Source organism: Trachinotus anak, unplaced genomic scaffold (assembly GCF_046630095.1).
Source record: "Trachinotus anak isolate AG129_WGS33_773 ecotype Australia unplaced genomic scaffold, CSIRO_AGI_Tana_v1 ptg000013l, whole genome shotgun sequence".
Classification (NCBI taxonomy): Eukaryota; Metazoa; Chordata; class Actinopteri; order Carangiformes; family Carangidae; genus Trachinotus; species Trachinotus anak.
In genome coordinates, this window is record NW_027273864.1 from 8,184,443 (window position 1) to 8,210,057 (window position 25,615).

General features: G+C 42.1%; 1 protein-coding gene across 3 annotated transcripts; it reads right to left on the reverse strand.

Moving 5' to 3' along the window:
• Positions 1–834: 834 nt before the first annotated feature.
• Positions 835–24,732, reverse strand: LOC139630631 (inositol hexakisphosphate kinase 2-like). 3 transcript variants are annotated; one of them, XM_071494251.1, is made up of 8 exons: positions 24,639–24,732; positions 20,634–20,696; positions 19,243–19,393; positions 6,612–7,111; positions 4,512–4,746; positions 3,780–3,964; positions 3,179–3,354; positions 835–2,399 (listed from the first exon to the last, which is right to left on the reverse strand). In XM_071494251.1, exons 4-8 carry the CDS (start codon positions 6,883–6,885, stop codon positions 1,701–1,703), a joined length of 1,569 nt encoding a protein of 522 aa, XP_071350352.1. In that variant the 5' UTR covers positions 6,886–7,111; positions 19,243–19,393; positions 20,634–20,696; positions 24,639–24,732; the 3' UTR covers positions 835–1,700. The 3 variants fall into 3 exon arrangements, with proteins under 3 accessions (XP_071350352.1, XP_071350356.1, XP_071350353.1); XM_071494255.1 differs by lacking the exon at positions 19,243–19,393 and having other exon boundaries at positions 24,639–24,710; XM_071494252.1 differs by lacking the exons at positions 19,243–19,393; positions 20,634–20,696; positions 24,639–24,732 and having other exon boundaries at positions 6,612–7,358.
• Positions 24,733–25,615: the final 883 nt, after the last annotated feature.

Below are 25,615 nucleotides of genomic sequence, written 5' to 3' on the forward strand. Positions count from 1 at the left end.
TGTCACATCAAAATGTGTCTTTAAAAAAAACAGCTCTGAACGTTAAATTGTGTTTTCCATATCAGATTGATGGTTCACCATCACTGGTGTGTCAGAGTGATGTCTGTGCCAGCGGTACAGTCAGTACATTCCACGGAGGGGACACACTCATGTGGTAATGGCCGTGCACTCTGTTGACACAAGCCTGTGTCTGCTTAATAGCTTCTCTTCTCCGAGAGGACTGCTGCTGCTCCTCACAGCGCACACAGCCTGTGATTCTCAGAGCACATGCCTCCGCCTCCTCTCTGTCTGCCTCAGACTGGTTGGAGATGACCAGGACTGGCTGAGGCAGCCAAGGGTGCAGTCATCCCCCTCCTGCCAGAACAACCTCCTGTCTCTATTTTAACAACACTGCAACAGATAAATTCTTGCAGACGGAGGGAAACAAATCTAAAGATACAGTATGTTTGGGGAATCTTGTGTCTTGGCTGCACTCCACAGCATTACAGGATATATCCACGGCAGTCCTAAGGCTCGACATGCACTCCAATTATTTTTCTGCACAGCAGGTGGTAGGAGTGGGCCTCGTATTGAGTTGCAATCCCATCATACTTTCCAGCATATCTGTAGATATATTAATTAATCTTTCATCATGTACTTGTGCTGGCTGGTGCTTAGAAAGAGGATCATACATATACGCACCCAGGGGATGACCTCACGTCCAGGATATTTACACGACATTTTATTGCTGCAACATTTAAATTCTATGTAAAAAGGAAATCAGTGGTGGTTTCTTTCTTTAACCCAGTGATTTAAAAGCTCCATAAGCAACACCAAATATAAGAGACACAGATGTTAGCACAAACCAAAGTCTTTAATGTTCTGCTCTGACAAACTGTGGACAACACAGATATACAAGATAGAGGTATCCAAACATGTCAAATAACAATATTAATTAATATCATTATTGTAACATTAATAACATGGAATGTAATACTCTCCATTCACATTCTTTTTTGAACTTTTAGTTTATTTTATGAAACATGTCAAATAAATAAATAACTCTATATCATCTGTCTCTGATACCTATATGAATATATTCTCTGAGTGAAGATGAGCATGGAAAGAAGGATGGCAGAATGAACAGGCAAAAGAGAAGAACAGAGGGTGTGAGCTCACTACATTTCTTCCCATTGACTCTGTCCTCGTACACATACAACTCCTGCTCTCTCTGATAGCCCTGTCTCAGTCTAAACACACACTCGTTCAGCAGAATGTGTTCAAGTGCATGTTTGTGCGTGCAAAATGCTGTCACTTTCTTTGGAATCGGACACAAGCAAAAACATTTCTACCGTCTCACACTTCAAACTGCTTTCACTCGCTGCCTACCCTTTCTCCTAAGAGCAATGTGGGTTAGAACAGAATGATGACAATGGGTAAATCACTGCATCAGTCACACAGATGGCTCTTCTTTGTTATTTGCAGGTCTGTTTAATGTCCCGAAGACACACACACACAACAGGAACATCAAGAAGCACCAACGGCAGAAACAGGAAAGGGGGTCCAATGAAAGGCCAGCTACACAAAGGAGAGGAGAAATATCTCTCCTTTTCCGTAGTCCAGTCCTCCTCTTTTCTTCCACAGTTCAGAGAGTGTCTTATTGTGCCTCTGTGTCTGAATGTCTGTGTGTGTATGTGTGTGTGGGTGTGTCATGTCAGTCTTCAGTCTGTGCTGTGGTTCTCCAGTTCGGAGATGATGGTGATCAGGTTCTGGAGACCAAAGATGTAGCCACTGTCCTGGCCCTCGTGCACCACGCTGTCCTCCCGGTAATATCTGCAAGTGGTGTGGGCAAAGTCTATCATCCTCACATCCACCACCGGGCTGTGGGGGTCTGAGTGGGACAGACAAGCCTGGCCGACACCTGAGCTCCCGCTGCTGCTGCTACTGCTGCTGGAGCAACTGCTGCTGACGTCACTAGAGGTGGAGGGGCTGTGAGGGAAACCAAGTGCACCTGCTACTTCACCCACCTCCTCCTCCTCTTCCTCCTCCTCCCCCAGTTCTGGTTCAGCCTCCAACTCCTCATTCTCCTCCTCCTCCTCCTCCTCCTCCTCCTCGTCCTCATCTTCCTCCTCTTCTTCTTCAGAGAGTCCATCCTCAGTGTGTCGACGTGTGTGTTTGCGGTGGGGTGCGCCATCATAGATGATGAGCAGGGAGCTGGAGTAGAAGCGGTACGATTCGCAGGCTTCCAGGGCAGCTTGCATGTCTCTGAGCCTGCGCAGCACTGGGGAGAGGAGTTCACGTCGTAGACGCTGTCCGCTGTGGAAGAACTGGAACAAAGCCTCTTTGAAGCCAGGTAGGGTCAGCTTGCGGCCGTGGTACTTGTTCATGAACATCAGTTGGCCTGTGTCAGACTGGTACACCTGAAAGGATGGAGAACCATGAAGTTAGAAAAGTAGGGTAGAAATAGTGACTGCTTCTAAAACACCAACAAACATGAACATATAAGATTTTTTCATCATAATGAAAGTACTGACTTATTTTAGATTTGTTTCACCTGCACTAGACTGAGTTTTACGGTCAATTTTACAATATATCTTCTGTGCCTTATTTGCCATTTTGTCTAGTTTCTATTTAAATCATGGCAGTGAAGGAAAAACGGATGAATATTCGGTGAAAGATGCTGAACAGAGGCCGATCCATTACTGTTCTTTGATTAATATTTAACGTAGTGGACCTCTCTTGCTGGGTAGCACATGGTAGTCAGGTTATTAAAAAAATGTTCCAAATTTTGGGAATGTTCAGCACTTTGGACTCTTTATCTGCCAGAAGCAGTATCTTTCTGGAGTGTCTGTTGGTTGCCTGGAAACTGCACATCCCCTCCTCATAAAATGGCCATTTGTTGTTTTTAGACTTTGGTTTTTGTGCAGATTGAACAAACAAGATATAACATGTTAATTAGTGAGCTGGTAAGGAGATTTTTTTTACTGTGACAGAGTAATACTACCTTTCTCCATGTTTCTGTTTTTTGTGCTAAGCTAAGCTAACAGACTGCTGGCTGTAGGCTTACATTTAACTGAAAGATATGTGAGTAGTATAGACTCTCTCATATAACCGTTTGCCCTAAAGCAAATTAAACATATTTCCAAAAAATGTCAAACTAGTGAATTAACACAGAGGCCAGACTTGGCTCGAAGCCCACCTGCATGCCACAGAGACGGACTCCTATTGAGGCTGACGTGCTCTGCTGGCACTTGCGGATCTGCACTGCCTTCTTCTCCTCTGTGGCATCATCTCCATGCTGTCGTGTGCCCATCTTCAGGTCCAATACACATGGCACTGTGTGCCGCCACGTCAGGTTCTCTAGCAGGATGAATTCTGAGAAGCTTAGTCAAGGAGGACAGAGTTGAAAAACCATGGCCTTCTTCTACACTTTTGCTTACAACTTAAACAAACCACTTAGATTTTTTTTTAAAAACCAAACGTTCCATTGCACTTACATATATGCTCCTATCATAGCAATATATACAAGAAAGCCAGCGTTATGTCAAGTAATTGACAGGAGTGCTCCAGAAAATCGACTCCACAGGACAAAGAAACTGATACCTCTCCAATACATTAGATAACAGACCTCAGCCACAATAACTACGTGTGTAAATAGGCAAGTGCTGAGATGTCCTGGTGGCACAGTTGGCCATGCCATGCCCTCTGGCCTGGAACAATTAATCCTCTCTCTTTGCACTGTGACACTCAATGTCAGTAAAAAAAAAAAAAGGGGCCTTTGTCAGTCGGTGAAAGGATACTGTACTGGTTGCGGTGTTTGGCATTCTCCTTCATCCTCTGCAGGTGCTGCTGGTGACACTTGAGACTCCAAGGGTTATGTTTGAGCTGTGGGACAGCATTAGTGTGACTGCGCTCCAGTCTGCAGTAGAGCACCTCAGCCTGCTGCAGCCACTCCAACTCCACATCCTCCTGCAGCTTGTGAACACTGGACAGCAGAGGAAGAGAGATCCTTGTTAGTTTAAAATACAAATCAGAAGGAAAAAATAGAATCAGTCTCTGTTTGTGTGCACGGTTAACGTGGGCAGTAGTGCACAAATCAGGAAGTCAGTGATGAACACTGGATTTGGATTTCACTCACCATTATCCAGACAAAGTAAGGTTTTGTCTTTGTATATATGCACGAACATGCATCAGTTGCACTTATGTAAACCTGAGGCTGTGACCCTCCCTCTGACTGTCTAGCACACGGTTCACTCCCTCGCTGTATTTAGAGACTGTTTTTCCCAAGGCTGTATGTGTAAGACAATGTGTGCGTCATCGGTTGATAAATGTGAGTCTTCAGACAACAGCTTTACAATGCATGGAAAACTTAAGGTTGCTTTAAATACATCATGGTTGTGTAACGGTTCTGCAGTGATCGATACATCATCTTCACTTCCTCTTGGTACATCAACAACACCATCTACTTTATTATGAGTAACAAGGTCCTGAGTATGCTGTGGTCTGTGTTGGGACATGTTCTTGCATCTCACCTCTTGTCCTTGTCTTTACGAGAGTGGCGGCTTCTGCCATCTTTGCTGTAATTTTCAGTGTCCACCAGCAGTGAGGACGCCACCATCTTGCCCCGCTTGAGCATCTTGCTCTTGGGCTCACAGTCGGTCGAAGGGTCCTTGTTTTCCAGATCAGCTGCTGGATCACTGTGGAGTGGGTAGGCAATGAGGCAAAGGTTCCCTTCTTCATCCTCCTCAAAGCTCACTGACACCACACCTGAGACGGGGACAGAGAGGGAGACAGAAAGACATCTGTTAGACATCTGTGTCATGAAGCAGTGAAGAGACTATGTCGCCCGACATAATGAAATTAAAAATAAAATAAAAAAGTAAAACATCAAAGAACAATACATTTCTTTGACATCCCTTATTTCCATCTTGCTGTTTTTTGCAGTACAGTTACACTTAGAGAGTAGTTTGTGTCTACGCCCAACAATACCTGGACAAAACTATGACCAGCAAGACATAATGGGACTGAGCTCTCAAAAGCAACACAGAAAAGGACAGAATGAAAGACCAAAACAAGAGGAAGAGCAGTTGGTCAAATGGAAATACACATAAAAACAAATTATGCTCTCTTGAGCAGGTCTAATGGTAAAAAAACACAGCAAGGTGGGATAAAAAATGACCCAAACACAAACTGCACGAGGATACAAAACTTCAGTTAGAATTCTGTTTATTTATCACCAACAATTTTACCTCACACAAAATTATGACGAATATACATAGATATCATACAGAAACCACGAAGCATCACTCATATATACACAGAAAGAAGAATGATGTATCATGAAGACATGATGCTCACGATACTAGCTTCAGCTCCAGACAGAGAGCACAACAAACAATATTCAGCATAACAGCAAAGGTCCAGACTGTTCTCTAAGCTTCAAGGTTTACATACAGTAACTCCAGCAGCACATTTACAATATAATTTCACAATTTCCCCAGTTGTTTGTATCATTAACAGCCACACCCTTTCCTCCTCACAGTGTCCCATAATATGGCTGAAGGAGAAGCCAAGATAAAGTGAAGGAGAGGAGGAATGAGAAAGCACCAAAAAATAAAGATAAAGAGGTAAAAATGCTGACATGTAAAATTAAGCACTGTTGCCCCAGAATATTCAGACACAGCATGGGAAAGAAAAGGTAAGACTGATTTTAATATCATCCCATGATCACAGGTTTTTGTTGTAGCTCAGTATTTCGGAGGTGAACTGAGGCAAGGCTTTTAGGACAATCGGAGGAAAGTAACTGCTGTGTATCACCTTTTCACTTCTCTCCTGGGGACACAAAGCAAACAGCTGAACTGGCCCATGATAACATTTAAAGGGGATGTGCTGGAGCCAAAAGGGATGGAGTATGATAAGGACACCTCGGCAGAAGGCCTCTGGGGACCCTGCTGATTCTTATTTGTCTTCTAAATGCAGCCTTACTGTTACTCACTTCATGGTGGATTTAACCCTTGAAAAAACCTGCAGAACTTGTTTAAATATGTGTGACATGTCTAACATGTGACATGATAAACATTCTGTGTCACTCATTGCTTTTCATTTTTAAAGAGAGTGTGGTGGTGGTGAGTCTGTCAGGTCTGTAGACTAATCCACAGTCATCTGGAGGTTTTGCAGAGCACTGCCAATGTTGACCTTTACAGCCGCTCTTTGAATTTATGGATGTCAGTGAAGAAGAATCTCACAATGTATTACTTTCAACCAGATAAAGAAAAAGTGCTCACACCTGCTCAGCTGACTTACCTGTGTTAGTACATCCTTCTATAAACAGGACACAGTAACTGGTGGCCTGTTTGTAGAAGGCCGACTTCCAGTCTCAGCAGCAGCACCCTCCTGTGGAACAGTTTGGTACATGCTGCTGGCAGGAACCAGTAAAAAACATTTGAGCAGGAGTGGGTAGCTCTGTTCCCTAAAAATCCTGAATTTACACTTCACACACAACCTGAAACATCTATTCTCACTGACTTGCATAAATGCACATAGAACAGAGAATTGAAGAGAGAGATGTGTAACAACATAACACCACAACACAACAGCCACTACACTGGTTAGAAAAGGGTGGTTTTCATTACCTCTATACTGGGGGGTAAACTTCCTCATAGCAGCAGGCAGACTCTTGTAGAATTGGTGCTCGCGGGGAATGAGGGGCTTGCAGATTGTCTGCTCTCCGAAGCGCAGGACGCAGGAATGTCCCCCCACCTGGTGCACGAAGGGCTCAAGCATCACCCCTTTCTCCATGTAGCACTGCTGGTGCTGCAGCTGATGCTGTAGCTGGTTCTGTTGCTGCTTTTGCTTTTGCTCTGCATTCATGGCCTCCTGGGCCTGAGCCTCCACAGCCGGACTCATCCTCCTCTGGCCCTGACCACACTACCGCGGGCATTAGCCTCCTCACGCACGCACACACAATGCAGTGGGGGCCCTATCTGGCAGGGACGCTCACACACTGCAGATCCGCAGAGGACTAGTCCTGGTATCTTGCATGAATATTGCAGGATTTTGCAAGTTGTTCCCACGATGCCTTCACAAACCTTTGTTGTTATGAGGATCTGCTTCGTCTGTGCTGTCAGGGATTCTGCTGGTCAAAAACAAAGGACAGGAAGGAGGAAATGTCAGAGAAGCAGAATAAAAAGCTAAGAATTTGTGGATGTTTAATTCCTTTTCCACTCCTTGTCAGGCAGTTTTTGTAGCTGATTAGAAACAGAAAGTCCTTTTATGTCCTTTAAACGTTGAGGTTTGGACTAGTGCTGCAGCAGTGGATAAAGCAAACAGACAGATCCTGCTCGTGCCTCCGCTGCAGACTGAATGCTCTCTAACAGCTGAGAGCTGGCTCATGACTGGTAAAGCTCTCACAAGCCCGCCCCATCACAAGCTATCCACCAATCAGGTGCATCCGAAGCAGGTTGTTGGGTGGTAACCCCTCAAGGGAGAGAAGCAAGCAAACAAAGACAGCGGTGGGAGGGGGGAGTCTGGGGGAAGGGGGAGAGAGAGGAAAGAAGAATAAAAACAAGGAGGGAGGGTGAAGCTGAACTCAGCTGTTTTTCTGTGTATGTGACAACAGGGCTTTAACAACCTGACAGAACAAGAAGCACTATTTCCTCGTATAAAGTGAGGTGTAGGGAAAGAAACGACAGAGCAGGGAGGATAGGAACACAGAAATTGGCATGCAGTGCCAAACATACTGGTAAAATATAAATAAATGGCTTACTAACGGCACAGAAAACCTGTGGCTTGTACTACGAAGCAAGTTCAACATAGCCAGGATATCTTTTTGTTACTTGCCTCACTAAGCCCAAAAACTGCAATCATGCTGAGCTGTCGATCAAAGCTGGTTATGAACTTTATAAGTCAACCCAGGTTTTTGGGGTGTGCTCACAAAAAAGGGGTGGTGTTTGCAGGATGTGACCAGTTGTAAACATGTAAATATCTACTGGCAGCAGAGCAGCATATTTTACAAACAAAGAGTAAACTATAATATTTAACAAATATGACAAAAGTTGAACACATACAGTATTTCAGGCTAAAAGCAACACAGTAGCAGCTGCCAAATGCAGTAAGGACAGACTGAGTAAGTTAATAGGCTTATAAAATCACTGCCCCATCATTAGGGCACAAGTAGATTTGACTACAATCACATTTGTGTGTTCCATTAAATTAATGTGTTGCTTAGATGTCTTCTTGGCATATATGATAATTTCAGGCTTATTCTTTTAGCTGCAACCCTGGTGATGTCAAACAGATGTGGGAGCAAATAAAGAATAAATATAAAACATTATTTGTGGCTTTAATGCTTTAATGCTTCAACCAGTCTCTGTTGTACAGTTGTCTTTCTTCCCCTGCAAAGAGACCCCTCTCACGATCCGCACACCGACCACTGGCTGCAAAGTTAATTGCATATTGGGTCATATTTCATCAGGCTACCAAATTATTTTATTCCAGGAATTCTGTTAATGTTAAAAACTGTAAATCAACACAATAACCTTTACATTTCAACCTGACTTGAATAAATCTAGATTTAGGGTTTACTGACTTACTCTGTAAATGTACTGTATAAATAAACAGCTTTGAAAATTTCTATATTTTGTATTTGCTGGTCCACCTACACCTTGAACTATAGTGGCGTAGCAAAACTGTTTGCAGACTGACTAAATATAAGTGAGTAAAAGTTTTAAGGACCCCTACCTTTAGTTATCAGAGCATGGTAAAGTGAAATTTTTGCTGGTCATTTGCATCAATAATAATTTGAAAGATGTAAAGAAACTAAAAGAGTAGAAGGTGAAGATGTAAACAGGAACAGAGTGGTGTTATGAATATAAGGTAGGGAAAGAAGGGGTGACATGTGAGGGATTGCCAAGAGCTCGTGCCGCGGCCAGACTGGAAACTATAATCCTCATCTTGCACCCTCCCAGGCCTTTTTGACAGATTATCGTAGCAGGCAAAATAACATCTGATTAAACCGGTCACTCGCTGCTGTCTAAATTCTTGTGATTCCAACTTTAAATCACTACTGAGAAACTACAACACACGAGTTCATAGTGTATTATTACTAAAACAGAGGAAAAATTCATCAGTTCGTTTCTGTATGTTTGTCCTAAAATATCATGTCTAGTTTTTTGTGCATGTATGACTGTGTACTCATATGTGCACATGCACATGTGTGCATGCGTACTGTACATTAAGTTGGACAATGACTGGTTGTGCAGGGAACAGAGTCAGAAAGCCCAGCACTAATCTCTCTAATCCTGCCTCTTGGAACACAAGAGGAAAATAGGCCATGACGAACAAGTAGAAAATAGCCACAGTTAGACTTAAACACACATATGTGTTGTGTACATACACATAAGGACATTTTTTCCATGGACAAACAAGATGGGTGGGCCTTCCAACTCCTGGGCACCTCCTATACATGCCCCTGCTCTGAAAACTTTTTCAGTGGCCGCCTTAATCGATAGACCACTCTGACAAGAAGCCCCTGGTCTCTGCAGGGAAAGCTCTGTTCTGTCACCTTGGATTCCCTCTGATCACTTATTTTTATTTCAATACAGGCGAAAACAGAACACAGGTGCTGTCATCAGATCATTATATTAGATTATATTATGACCCTGCTGACCACTTTGTCTGGCAGGGTATCAACACCTGCATTACCTGCTTTATTACATCAGCAATCACAGAGAAAGCTGTAAATGATAAAAATGGTAGTTGGCAATGTCAAGAAGCCAACTTTAAAATCAGGATAACCTGCAAGACACTGGAGTGATGGTATTAAATATACAGTTCATATGAGGTAAGGTCTGTGAAAAAAAATAAACAAATTGCTCAGAGCAGAAAAAGGACTATGGCTGTCATTTTCATCCATACTTATAGAAACACAACACAAGATATTTATAGCTGTAAGAGTTCAAGCACTCATCACATCTCAGTGACATGTACATTAATCACACAAACATCAGGTGATTTACAGTGTAAGCAGTAAACCTTTAAATGAGTGCAAAGGAATTTAACAAGCACATGATGGAACAATGCAGCCCTAACCGACCAAAGTGTCCACAGGAAATGACACTGAGTGAAAGAAAAAAGAGGGAGAGGGATGTGAAAGCCATGACCTTGAAAGAAATGGGCCGAGTACGGCATGGGGCAGTTAGCAGGGGCTTATTCACAATGCCACTCAGGCGCATGCCAGTTGCAAACGGAGACAATCGTATGTGCAGCCAACAGAAAGTTGGAACCCAGTACAACGGACATGCAGTCAGGAAAACGGCTCCTGACAAGATCAGAGCTTTTCCTGCCTTGATAAAGGGGAGAGGACAGAATTTAATCTGTCTAACAAGATACATCAAGGAAGTGGCTTTGCACATGGATTTCAAAGTGTTTTGTGTCTGCTCTCTTCGGCCTGATGATGAATCAGTGAGGATTTAGTCTTTCCTATGATAGCAAGCAAGATCCAAGCTCAATTAGGAAACAGGGCTGAAACAGGCCAGAGCTGAACTGGGCTTTGGTTAACTCCAGAAATGTCCCTGTTAAAATTAATTTGAATTCCCATAAAAAAAAAAAAAATTTTAAAAAACCCCACAATATATATATACTGTATATACTACAACTATATGAAGGGTCACAAGGACTAGAACCTATACCATTATCATTAGCATCATTAGCAAGAAGATGTAGGGATGAACATAGTTGAGTTCAGCAGCCCATGATAAGAATAACAAAGACATTTACAAAGCTGAGGTTTGCATTCTTACATACCAGCATCTCCACTACCATTATTCAATGCTCATCTGTGGCGGTTGCCATGGAATATTATGAACAATGATAAATGGGCTGAACTCATATATTGCTTTCTAGTCTTTTTGACCACTGAAAGTGCTCTACAAAACATGCTACATTCACCCATTCACACACAGTCATACATCCATACAGCAATTTGGGGGTTCAGTATCTTGCCAAAGTACACTTCAACATACGGATGGGAGGAGCTGGGGATCGACACACTGCCTTTCTAATGAGTGGACGACCCACTCTACCGCCTGAGCCACTGCCAATGAAAGAAACAGCAGTTATATTTAACTCCTGACCCTAGCAACTTTTACTATAGTTACCTTGTGTCTTTCATTCCCAGTGTTTTTGCAACTTGTATTAGCACCAATACAGTTGTACACTATAGCAAAAACTACTGCAAAGTTGTTTCATTGATACCAATTTGCACACATTTGGCTTGTCGAGGCAAACTTCAACCCTTTAAGGACACAAACACTGATGCCATATCTTCCAAAAGCCACACATGGACCAGAAATCAAACCTGGATCTATCTTTCTCGATGTAAACATGACAGTGAGTGCTAAACACTAAGCCTGAGCCACCATGTCACCACCACTACATTATTTTAGCTTAAATGTCTTTCAACTGTACAATACACTCTGCAATATATTCAGAGTTATTCTGATTCAGTGTCATGCAGACAACTGTCTCAACATCCTCACCATGATCAACATGTTCACTGAGATCAAGAGCTCACTTAGGAGACTTAAGCTGTGAATTTTATCTATCAACAACAACAGTTCAGCAAAGGGGACGGAGTGAGAGCAGGTAAGTCATTGAGGTTATCAAGTGGGTCGATGTTATATTGAATCAAGGCCGCGGCAGCTCCGGGGGGCTTTGCAGCACGTTCAGGCGTCCCAGAAATGTAACTGGCAGCTATATCTGTATTAGGAGGGCTTATGTAGAGAGAGATGTTTGGTGGATGTGAGGGGAGTGCAGGAAGGAAGGGTGGGTAAGGTTTGTCATTTGCCCTTGCGTGGCCATGGACATTGGAGGAGGAGACTAATATGGAGGTGCTGAGTGAATTTAGATATAAAACGGATGGGAGATGTGGAGGCATTAGAGAGTTATGTGAAGGGCAGAGTAACAAAGGGCACATACAAAAACACACACACAAATATATTTAACCAGCTATGTATGGATAAGCCTGTCACATGGGCATTACTTCCATTAAACAAAATACAACCTACAAATAACTGCTGTTCATAAATTCAGTAAATGTCACCAACAAATATTGTGTGTATCCTCAGTGTTTTCCTTGGTTCGATGATGGTTTGGAGTGTGTTTTTGTACTGTTGACCTTATCTCCTGCGAGAGCCTTAAAAGATTTAGGGATGAAATAAATAATCTGAATGAGGTGGCATGAGTCTGGATTTACCTGGACTGATTTAGGCAGTGGCCAAGGAGATACGTGCGTCGATGCATCGACTCATATTCATGTGCATGCGCATATTCATGTGACCACTCAGAGCTCATGAACATCACACATGCAGAAGGGCAGAAATAGAACAACACATAAACAAAGACCCCATATAAAGCACAACCAAAACAACAACTCCACATACAAACACATAAATGCAATCACACAAACACACATACGCACTCCTGGCCCCTGCAGGCCAGACACCTGGCACAGGTGAAGTGGAAAAAGGCTGATCTTACCTGTGCAGTGATTTGCAGGGTCATTTTCCAGACTGATCAGCTCACATCACATCATGCCAGATAAACCCACTAACCAAATCCTTATGGGTCACCAAACACCTAAGCCCCCACTAAAAATACCACATGCTGTCTGCAATTCAGGCTGTGGAGTGGCTATTAATAAGCACAGTCTGCTCCATGCCAAGTGCAAGAGACAAATAAACACAGGAGGGAAACAATTGACTGGCTGCCACTATGTAAGTCAACACCGAAGTCACATAGCTGCACACACTGGTCAAGTCCTGGCGACAGTTCCTGTCCATACTTCAATGATACAACTGTACAGATGTGTCAATTCCGTCCCTCTAGTTGTGTCTGTTATGAATGTAAACACATCTAGTAACATGTCTGACACAGTTTTGATACAACAACACTGACAAGAAGTCAGTGAATACGATATGAATTCAAGTAACAAAGAGGAGATCTAGATCTAGTTAGCGTTACTTCACCTTTTGTTCTTACCTCATTAAATATAAAGTCATTTTATTAATTTCCTCTCTATTTATTTACTTCCTCTCAGTCTATGCTGAGGACTGCATGGTGATAGTACAAGTGATGCTTGCAATAACACCTGCACATCTATACCATAGAAGGTAAAACTATGAACTTCAACAGCTACAGGAGGGACAACTGTGCAAATGAATGCACGCATGTATGTCTAAGCAATGGATGGAGGGTGTCAGTATGAGGTCATCCCACCCTTTCACACACCTATCCTGAACCAGTTTCCTGTCTGACATCTTTGGTTACTTCCTGAACTGGGAGTAAAAGATGCAAAAAGGACAGAGGAAGAGGAAACGGAAAATGGAAGGGAGATATGAGCCTGTGATAAGGAGAGACAGAGTGGATTATGATGAAAGGAGTACACCAGGTTTTTGGCCTAATGACTGGCCTAATTAACTCGTAAATGAAGTGCAGAACCAAAAATATCCCAATGTCCTCAATAAATCAGTGTCTCCTGTGTTTTTTTGCATGATCTATGGTGAGTGACACTGGTAAACTATCACTATTACCAATATTGTTATACAGCAGATACAGCCACTGGAACAGGTTACCATGGATACTTACTATAACACTGAAATGAAAGAGGGTCAGCATTAATATTGCTATGACATCAAAATTTCTGCCTTAAAAAATGTTTTTTCATAATAATGCTTTAATTTCCTTAGGCCTTCAGTCCCCAGTCCTGACATATAACACAGCATAGTTGGTCAAAGAAAAAAGGGAGGTGCAATAGGAAATGGGAATCTCAGATCCTGGAGATATATCATGCTGAAGGTGGAGTCTGGAACAGACTTTGGCAGGACACTGAGGATCAAGATAACTGATAAGAAAGATGGGTTTGCAATTGGGAGAAATCTAATTGGAGCACAAAATCAGGAGGAGGGTAGGATTAAAACTGTGAGACCTAAGAGGAAAGGGGACAGAAAGGACTTACTTAGCCAGTCATTCAGACTCACAGGAGCAGACTGCCAAGAGCAAGGGACGCTCTCCCACATAGTCTTTATGTTCATGCTAAGGAGATGGCAGGAAAAACCCTCTCTGTGTTTAAAACACTTTGGTTTTTTATTAATTTAAAAACAATACAGGCTTGACAAACAATAGGATTGACAATGCCTCTCTTAGACTATATGAGGATGTCTTCCAAGTATCTGCTAATCCAGTCTACCAAAGTTTGTGACCGGATAGTGAGTCATTGAATTAAGACAGTACTTATAAAGCTGTAGAGCTCAACGACACTGTACAGGAAACAGGGATGTGGACGTCACACACTTCCTGGATTTAGGCATTGCCACGCACTTGAATTGTCCACACTTCTCAGAATCATTTGACACAGACTCAGCTGGCTTCAGTCCATTGACACAATGCAGCTCTAGTCTGGTGTAAAACAGCTAACGGGGTCTTGCACTACTGAGTGACTCATGCATGCTGTGGTTTTAATGCTGCACTTAAAAATGTTCTCCATCAACTGACAACAAAATGAGGCACAACATATGAAGTACCAGATGAATTAAAATAATAGAAATAATCAATAAAGGTTCCTTTAGTGTGATGCTTCTTCTATTTATTACCTAGTGATTTTTATTTGTGTCAAATAGGAAAAATAAGTCCTGTACAGTGATTCTAAACCCATATTCCTTAAGTTGTTTTGGTTCTGGCACTCTCTCATCTCAATGGCCATTTGGCTGTTCCTCCTCTGCAGCTGAGGAAGGTCAAAGATCATTGGCTCACCCCCACTCTTTAGTTCAGTTTCTTGGAAGTTAACTAGATAGCACAGCAAAGCAGTCTCTTCTCCACCCTGACAACCAAGGTTTGAGAAAACCATTGGCTGACTGCCTCTCATACAGACCATGCTCAAAAACACATCTGCAGTTCTACTCAAAGGAAAACAACAAGTAATTCTCATCATAAAATCTGGCCAACAGTTGTGCAGCCAGTGAGAATTGGAGTGAGTGGTCCTTTCCATGAAATCGAAGAAAACAAGAGATGTTTCAGAAGCAGAAACAAAGTGATGTAATAGTTTCTATTCTAAGAGTGGTATTGCTAATATCTCACTAAATATAGGGCCATAAGATATACAGTCACTTCAGTGAGACTGTACACAGTATGTACGTAGATTTCTTCATGTCAGACTAGCCTGGAACAAGCAGGGCTGGGGGCAGGTAAAGGTTAGGTCAACCCCAGGTGTCTATTATAGTCTCTCTGTCTTTGGCAGGGACCTTCGAGTTGAGTTACATCGTTGAAGCAAGTGATACCTGTCAACATATCAGTATCACGAGCACCCAGTCAGGCTCCTACCTCTGCTGTATTGGGGCTGAAGCCCATGTTATGTTAATCCTGTAGATAGAGTCCATGACAAAGTTGTATGTCAACAACACTCACCACCTTATCCATGGCTTAGCATGCAGCACTATGATAGTGAGGACACTTGAAAGCCTGCCAGCACAGATGAAACAAAACACACAGCCAATGTAGCAGTTGCAAAGGCACGAGCCAGTGGTGATAGTGTTTGTGTTTTGAATGCAGTGTCAGAGGCTTTTCCATCCAGCTGTAATTTATCTTAAAAGACACTAATGCATTGAAATTCTGGCCTAAGTTGCTTTCAGATGTGGGTACCACAGCTTTCCCATGCACTTTAAATGCCTGAAGAATAGACAGCCAGCACTTTGCCATCATTAAATCTAATCCAATCATCACCTTTTAAAGCATGTAAATTAAAGGGATAAGATACTGAAAAACAGAAGACATGATTACCCGGACTTTAAGTGGCAAGAAAAACTGAACTGCTGAGCTTCAGCAGGTGAACAGCCACCATGACATTGTCCTGTAAGATACCTTATTAACATGGAAATTTGTTTCCCTGCTCCCTCCACTGTACCTCATCTCTAAGATGTTTTCATGTTGGCATGCAATGTGCTTTTTACACCGTATGCAAGGCTGCATGTTCTTCCCAAACAATGCAACCTTAGTTTAAATGTTTGTTTGTTTTTTTGAGACAAGCCGCTTCCTCCGTGGTGTCCATGTCTGTAGCTGTTACTCTGAGGTGCTTTTTACCTCACTGAGCATCTGTGTTGTGCTTTTGGAGTTATCTTAGCTTGGCACCCATTACTAGGAGGAATAGCCTAAGAGCTAAATCATCTCCATTTACAGACAGTTTGTCTGACTGTGGACTGATGAATATTTAAACTCTTTGAAATCACTTTATAACCTTTTTCCAGATTTATGCAAATCATCAATTCTTGATCTTCTAGGATCTCTTTTTTGTGAAGCATGTCTCACATCAGCAGATGCTTCTTCTGAATAGCAAACTGTTTGATTTTTTTTTAAATAAATCAAAGTAGCTCAAACCCAAACCTCCAAACTTGTTTCATTGACTGAACTGCAAGTTTACTAACTCCTGACTCAAGTTAGCTTTTGTTGATGTCATTCCCCGAGACGTTGGCATACCTTTTCCAACCTACACTGTGAATGTTTAAAGGATGCAATCAATATGGACAAGAAAAAATCACAGATTTGTGTGTTAGTTAAAATAGATTGTGTTGGTTCATAATTGTAACTTGGTTGTTTAATTGTTAAGTTAAAATAATCAAATTCTCATACAGCCACCAATGTTTCAGAGATACACTGTTGGAGTTGTTAAAATGGCACTAGCCTTAGCCTATGGGAAGTACATAGAGATCATGCTAAAAATCATGACAACAGTCCTGTCACCTGGTGAAGGATCTGCAGTGGACAAACAAATCAAGTCTGCAACAAGCATAAGAAGCTGAGATTGAGCCCGACCTCTTTGCAGTTGAGGAGAAAATGTTCTTGAAGAACAGGATGAGAACATTAAGACGTGCTTGTGTGGAGGAACTGTGGCAGTGTCAAGGAGGCAGAATGATCAATGCAAGGACCCCTTTCTAGTTAACTTGACACCACTAGCTGTCACATCAGAAGTTCTCATGATAGTGAGGCATTTAGCATGTGGGTATGTGTCTGTGCGTGCAAACATTTGTGTATGTTTAGTAGTATGTGCATCCTTTACATTTCCTTACCTCCAAAGTGTGTCAACTCCTGACCCCCTGTCTCCCCAGGTGAGGTGACAGATGGAGGGCTGCACATATCCTTTTGCACGCTGCCACGTCTCTCACACCAAATATAAACACACACACCTCTGTCACCATAAATAACAGCACTCATACACCTTATCACATACTATTAAAAGCTGGGCACTGACACAAACACAATGGTATGCCCTCAGTGTAACTCTCCAAACCAAGCTCTTTCCAGACACTCACATTGCATTGCATAGCCAAAACAGAATTTGGATGCAGCTATTTCTTACCCAAAAAGGACAGTGATGGCAGTACACTGTCAAGTCATGTGTGTTTCTGTCCATGTCTTTATAAGGATGAAATAGAGTTGTACTCATAAAAGAGCCAGGCATTTCAGATAACAAATAAATACAAAGACAAAGGGAAATGTGAGAAGAAAATTGGAGGCTAAAATCAGGACACTACAGGAAAAGATGGTGGAAGAAGAAAGAATGGGATTTTATGGTGGAGAAAAAAAATTGAGCCAAATATGGGACAGAGTAAGAGAAATATGTACCCATGGCTTGAAACCTGATATCATCATATTAAAAGAAATGTGATCATTGTGGTGAGAAGACAAGCAACCACTTCATCCAGGACACCTAATATTGTAAATCAACTCAGCATGCAGAAGGCAGACAGTCACAGCCTCGGCTGACTGCTACCCAGATGAATATTAATCCTTGGAAAAAGCCCACACACGTGCAAAAACATAATACGGTAATATAAGGCTCTAAGACGGAGTACAGTTACAGCACCTCAGAGGTTTGGTGCTGACTGACCTCAAGTCCATGCACTCTTTGACACACACATGGATACACACCTGAAAGTTAGTAAGTCTATTTATTGTGGCAGAAAGAAGAAAAGCTTGAGGCTATCAGACACAAGTGTACTACTGTGGCACTCTGCTGACTGGTTTGACTCTGCTGTTTACTCTGCTTGCAGTGCAGGCTGCATCTGAACTCAGCATCTCAGCACAAGGAACAGAAACAGTCGTATAACCAGGATGGGAAATAACAGTCTTTCTCCAGCCAAATGCTTGTAGGTCTTAGATGTAGGTTTGTTCATTTATCCTTTACTGGGCCAGCTTTATGTGGTAACTTTATAAAAACTACAATTTGATGGTGGATAGCAGCTACTTTCTTTTACTAGTGATATTTAAACTCCTACCAAATATTTCCACAATATGTGTGCACTACAACACATCACATCACATCACATCACATCACATCACATCACATCACATCACACTATAACACTAAAATTATATCCATTATCTTTATCTAAAGCAAATACAAATGCAGTCATTTCAATCATATCATTCCCTATAAATGTATTGGATGCCAAATGTGGCACAACTAATGCTAAAACTGTAAGTAGGTCAAGAAGCAAACCATGATAATTACTGTGGGCACCCACGACTATCAAAATGCAGGATGATGCACCTTTAGTGTGGCCTTATGTTAGAGTTTTTATGTGGTATTTCAGTAAGGCAAAAAAGCGATGACTGGGTCAATGCAGTGGGGAGATTTAAAGTGAGGTCTGTGATGAAATGCATAGTGTGTTTACAGTCTGTGTGGGTAGGGACGGACGTTGGCTGTTGATACAGAGCAGTGTGGGCTGCGTTAGCAGCAGTGCAGCATGTTTCTGTGCCACAGACAGCTCTGCACTGCAGTGCTTGTGTGTGCACGTGAGGAATAGTGCACATGTCAGAGGATTACAGAAGTGCCCATCCATATCCCCCTCTGAAGACCCCCCTCCCCCTATCCAGAAAAAATCTACACCCCTTGCTGCACTAATGTAGCCCTCATTTCCATCCCCTTGTCAAGTGAACATCCAGTCCTCAATCTTCCCCCAAATAGCAGCATTTATCCACCATAATAAGCACTTCATCCTCTCAAACCAGTGGCATACCCCGCAATCAGACATAATGTAGACAACATTCAGTCTACTTTAGCTGATATCTAAAGAAGGAAATTTCCTTTCTCGGACAAAATTTGGTTTCAACCCCTGTTAACCTCTCAAGTCCAAGTTCTGTTAAAATTTAAATACCCTCTTCACTCTCCTCCTGTGACACCATCTCTTGTTCTCCTGAGGTAGGGCTCTGTACCTGAATAGTGAGCAGTGCAGGTGATAGATAAGCAGGGTGGTGGAGAGGGCGCTGAGACTCCTGGGGTTTGGGGTGCTAGGCCTGGTGATGGTTTTTGAGTGGGTGCTGATTGGTAAGCTTGGCTTGTTCCAATAGGCTGACTGAAGACCACCTGAGGCCCACAGAGACACAGAAAAAAACACAGCTAAATGATGTACCTTGGAAAAGTACTGAAGCCCCCTCTACTTAACATTGCCATTAAAAAAGTACACATCTACATGCAGAACACATGCACACCCTCAACCCCCCCCCCCCTTTTTGTCATTATAATCCAGAAGATAAAAATAAGACAAATAATAAGTGCTTTCAGTTTGCACAAAAATAAATTTCTTCACTTCTTCTGTTACAGAGCAAAAATTTTATCATGAATAGCATAACAAGCATAGCAACCAAAGTAATGCACAGCATTTCTGTGGTTCAGAACATAAAACAGGAAGCACACCTGTAGGTCTTTGTGCAGCCCAAAGCCTATGAAAGAGAAATGTGCAACCTCACCCAAAATATGTACATATGTACATGTGTTTTTACATGTGGTTGAACTGGTGTGTGCTCAGATGGGGGCGGTTTGACCTGAATTTAAATGTGACAATATAAGAAGCCTGTGGTCTTTGTTAAGACCCTACAGTTATTCAGCTACCAAATACAAACATGAAAACATTTTGGGGCTCTGCACTTCTGCTTACCTGAGATACAGTGACAAACAGAAGGTATTACTGAATGGTGCAAGTTAGGAATATATGGAGCAGACCAGAGGCCTGTGGAGCCATAGGCTACAGAATTAACTCAGTCAGATCTGCTCAGCCATGATATTACATGCACATTATAAGACATGGACGTGCTTGTATAACTTTAACAAAAGGTCACATCGATCAGACCCAGAGTCTCTCCCTCTGATGACTCCTTTGTGAGGCAGTTATCTCAGTCATAAAACAGAACATAACAACTTTCTCTCAAATCCATCCACAATGTCCAACATAGGCAGGACAATATCTGGCATCCAGATGCTTTCCCAACTGGCTGGTGTTGAGTTACAGTATAATAGACCACACAGCACAGACTCACCTTTCTTTAAAAAATGTTTGCATAAACAGCTACGCATACAGTCACCGATATATCTGATCTGGGATGCTGGCTGTACTTGGCAGTCCAAACTAAACTTATATAACACTAATGTGACCTGGCCTAGTGACACCACACCTGAGACAGAGTCAGGGAGAGATGGTGGTAAGTAGAGAATGAGCCCAGGGGGAGGAGATGGGGAAGGCTGGTGGCAGAAAAAATTATGAGCTGAGCGGTGGATTTATGGAGTGTTAACTGCAGACAAATGAGAGTCCAGAGGGGTCCTTGCCTACCTGAAGATTAACACTTTTGGCTTGGTGTGCTCAAAAGACAACCCCCGTCTGGGCTCTGTCTACCTGCAAAACACACAGAAGCACATGAACATCATCACAGTTATGACTCTCATATGTTGCTAAACAAAAGGTCAACAAGATTAAACACATACTCAGGCACAAACAAAACCAAAACCCCAAAATAGAAACTGCTGTTTCCATGCCACTGACCTCCTCTACCCTGACAGTGTTTCACCATGAAGGAGTTGCTAAAGTGCTTTTCTCCAGAGGCCAAACCCCAAAACTGCACTCTCAACGAGTCAGTAACAAATTAAAATTCACTCTGCTCCAAACTCTCACATGCCCAGTAGGAAGGGAACATTATGTTCCCCAAACACAGCATGCATGCATAAATGAATAGTGTCAGGCAAGGCATGAAAGGTGCACGTGTGCATGTATACATACACACACACACGCACACACGCACACACACACACACACACACTGGGTGCAATCAGGCAAAAGAAGCTCAGAGAAAATGTGATATCTGACTAATCAAACACGGGACAATGATGGGAAAACTGAAGCGGTAATTCTCCGGGTGTTCCGGGTCTGCACGTGAACTGCAGCTGGAGACTCCACAGGGAGAAACTAGGCCCTTCATCGGCAAAAATAGATAAAAGAGTGAGTAGAATGGACAAAGCACACCAACTGTATTATTGAGAGGAAGAGAAGTCCTTGAAATGGAGAGATGTGAGACAGAGAGGTTGAAAATGTGTAGAGACAATAAAGGGAGTCAGACGCCAGATGGACACAGATATGGATTCTAAATGAACTGGCAGCGCCAACAACTGCTTCGACAGTCCACTGACAGTGAGAACAGAGGTTAAATATAAACTCAGTAATCCCTTAACAAAAGGGCACTTAATGAGAGTCTGCCTGGATGGTAGGATGTGAGCTGGGGGGAGTGAGGTGGAGGGAGGAATGCAGCTGGCAAAGGCCCAAGATTGTGCCACAGCCACTCATCACGTAGAACGACTTCATGTTTAGTGTCCTCTCAATGACAAATACCACATTCTCATTCTCTACCCTACTGGTTTCCCTGGCATGTGCCACCAATCTATCCCAATGCTGAACCTTAGAGAACTATGCTTCTCATTTCAAACCAGGCTCAGAGCTACTGAACAGAAAAATTAAGATGGCGAAGAGATTATCATATGAAGTCTGAGGATTAAAACTTGTCACACTTTCCATGGCTGAGAGATGGTGACTAACTGGTGAGTCTCAGCCATGAAGCAGAACGACAGCCCTGATACTCACCCTGCTGGATCAGGCTAAATACCTAAATTATTCAGTAAGGTCAAAGAAGTGCAGCTGGCTCCAGGCATACGCCATGTTTTGATACTTGGCCCTCAAATGAGGCGCCGGCAAGGTGTTGCTTTCTCTCTACAACACATCCCTGATATGGTTTCATCTTGTACATATCTATGTCAAGTGTCTGCTTCTCCAAGTGCTCACTGGCCAGTTACTCATCTCAGTATAACCTCATATGCTTGGAAGCCAAGCTTTGTGTCAAGTATGTGACCATGTTTCTGTGATGACATATACACTGGAGACCTATACACTGGAGCACTGAGAAATGCCACAAAATGTCAAATCAGCTCAGATATATATATATATATATATATATATATATTAAAACCATGCTGTTAAAAAGTACCCTGGTTGGTTTCCAAGCTAAACCCTCTAAATCCCAGTTAGCACAATGCCAGAAAAAATGGCTGTGTGTATGAGCATGTGTAATAAGAGCTCTCAGATCAGAGCTTCAGGAGATTAACAGGGGCTGAATGACTGACTGCAAGAATCTGCATGCCTTTAGGCGAGCAGACAGACAGAGATGCTAGCCTTGCTGCAGCTCCAGAAATGGATATAACCGAATAAGATGAGGCACATCCATTATCTTCTGATTTGTTTACCTTTACAGTCTATCAGTCTGCTTGGTCTGCCAATCAGGATGAACTGCAAACAGTCTTATCAACATAATAATAAACAGGTTGTCAGCAGTTTACCCTTTTTTCTCATAGTCTGTTGTTGCCAGAGGCTAAACGGGGAATTCAGGGGTTGGGGGAGATCTCACCCTGACACTAAGAAACATGTACACCACTGCATTTAAGGAATTAAGTTTGTTTAACTTTGTACTCCCCACCTCTGCATATGACCTCACCCAGGCCTAATGCCACTTGGAAAGAGCTACAGCAGGTTGGTTGTCAAATGAAGTGTAGTCTGCTCAGTTTATTCCTCACCCTCATTGTGATATTGGTTTCTGCTTTCCCCAAGACTTATTCAATAGCAAAAAAAAAAAAGTGACACAGTGTGGTGTTAAATATAACATATTGAAATAAAAGCTACCAAATTACTTTATTATAGGAAAAATGGGAAATTAAATTAAAATAAACAAATCATTTTGCAATGTAATCTCAAAAAGCTAACGGCCATCTTTATTTTATTTTCATGTTTTTTTTTTCTTTGAAAGTGAACTACTTACATTTTCCGGTCTATCAAATTATTATAACTCCAACACATAGTAAAATGGTTAGTTAAACATGTTTGCGTCAGTGCACGCACATTTGAGGCAAGAGATCATGCAACAGAAAACGAGAAGTGCTTGTGAAATATTTGGTGCTAAAATCTATCTTCAGTCAGAAGACAGCTTGTCATCATCCATGCAACCACCTGGCTGCAGTTTCCTATGACACTAAATACTATCACATCATGGGGGAGGTCAGCCAAGCCAGTCAGAAGCCACTTGCATGTGGAGGGGAATCCTCACCATATCTAGTGTTATGTAAGTGCTAAAGAATAGTCCTATCCATAAGGGGAGATCCCCGAGGTTTAAAGGGCTCATGTGAAAAGAACATGTTGACTAGCTGAGGTGAACGATAATTAAAGCTCAAGGATCCAAATTCAGCCTCTGTAAAGTCTAACTGCATGTGGTTTACCATCTGAAACCCATTTGGTACAAGTTACCAAACTCAATGTTCTGTAGTAAGAATAGGCAAATGCAATAAACACCAGTCTAGAGCTAAAACAGTTCAGTCAATTAATCAATTAGATGATCAACAGAAAATGAATTGGCAGCTGTTTCAGTAAATGTTAAAACCATTTTCTAAGGAAAGATTCCAAACATTTTTTGTTTCCAGTTTTTTCAGTGTGTTTGATTGTAAATTTAATCTTGTTGGCATTTTGTACTGTTATTCTGACAAAACAGGTTTGGCTCTGAGAAATTCTGATGGACATTCTTCAGTGTTTTCTAGTATTTTAGACAACACACTAGATCAATCAAATAAATAAACATCAGATTTATCAATAATGAAAAGAATAACTAGTTGCAGCCCTTTGCCACACAGTTGGTAAACCAGGTACCATATTAATGACTCCAGGTTATGTGATATAGATACTGACGGTAGTATCTAAAGTCTTAGGCAAACTCCTGCCCTTACAACCAACACAATTTCAGGTAGGCCCGGCAAGCTGAAGACGTTAGTGCCTTTTAAAGAAACAACCAAAGATTTATATAACAGTCATAACAAGCTCACACTCAAATGTACCCACCAACCTAATGTAATGACGTAACTGTAACCATGACCACAGACTTTCCTCAACAACCAGTGCAACCTTAAGTAATTTAACTTTTTCCCTTAACATACCCATGCATGCCTGTTTGATAAATGTCCTCTGCCTGTCTTCACACAGCTCATAACATGAACTTAGACACCAGCAGACTGCTCTTTAAAAAGCTCACTGTTGATGCCGACGTTATTCACAGCAGCGTTAACCCCGGCTGGCCGGGTAACTGTCCCCCAACTGGCCGGCCCTGTTTCTATTCTAGCTAAAGTGCATTTCAACCGAGCCGCCAGCGACCGTTATCTCACAGGTTAGTTGTGCTTAAGTATCCGGACAGTTTAATTCATTAAAATTTTGCTGCAAAACTGAGTGTAAATTGAAAAATAAATAAATAAAAATTACCTCCTCTCCCACCCTCACTTTTCATCCATGTTTGGAACCCACTTCGTTTTCAAGTGTGCATTTTCCGGTGTCGGCACACGATCCTGATTGGCTGACTGCTGCGGAAGTAGCTGTTCGGATACCATGGCAACAGCGGGGTGGAGTGGAGGGTGTCATGGCAGCCAAAGTGTAAGAAAACTCACCGACAGCTTCTCAAAAGTGAACATTGCTTGTCTCCCAAAGTGTGACTGTAAATACAACATTTTTGTACTGTAATTAACTGGTTTAATTAAGTAAATTTACACAAGAAGAAACTGTGTTTTAGTACAATTTGAAGGTCCCACTACTTCAAGTGGGTAGTTCCAATTTATTACTTTATTTATTTACTTTATTTCTCCACTCATTACCAGTTGGCCGTCTGCTTTCCAGGAATTGTGGGTAGCCTACTTAAAGTGAAACAATAAAATAACAAGATTTAGAAATTTAGAAAAGAAATTGTCCCTTTTTACTTCACTGTTGTGCTTACTGCAGATTCAGATTAAACATTCAAAGATTATACTATATTATATAATGTGCATTGTAATGAAGTCCAGCTCCACATGGACTATTTTCAACATTAAAATTCTACTTAAATATAAACATGTTATACATGAAGGTGCGTACATGTACAGGCCTCTCCAGACGCCTGATGTTGTCACTTTGAATTATCTGGAGGACCTTTGTGTGAAGCATTGGCAAATAAGAGGTTGACCCCTCCTTTTGCACAGTATAAAATGGTTGATTGACTGTGATTACACCTTTTATAAGAAAAAGTTAAAAAAAAAAATGCATCTGGGTGCAATCATGGTGCTACATCCTCTACAATGGTTGAGGATCAGCGTTACCTAACAGGTCATGAACTTGAGTCCACAGAGAGATAGAGTGGGGGGAGACAAGCAGCCAGGCTCTAGACAGATATCAATGGACAACTGCTTCAGAGGGAAATCCTGCCAGTAGGT

Coding starts and splice junctions, on each gene's coding strand:
- LOC139630631 (XM_071494251.1), bottom strand. CDS start 6,885: ATGAGTCCGGCTGTGGAGGCTCAGGCCCAGGAGGCCATGAATGCAGAG. Junction 4,747..6,611: donor GTTTACCCCCCAGTATAGAG/GTAATGAAAACC, acceptor TCCCCGTCTCAG/GTGTGGTGTCAGTGAGCTTT. Junction 2,400..3,178: donor TCCGTCTCTGTGGCATGCAG/GTGGGCTTCGAG, acceptor CCATCCTTTCAG/GTGTACCAGTCTGACACAGG.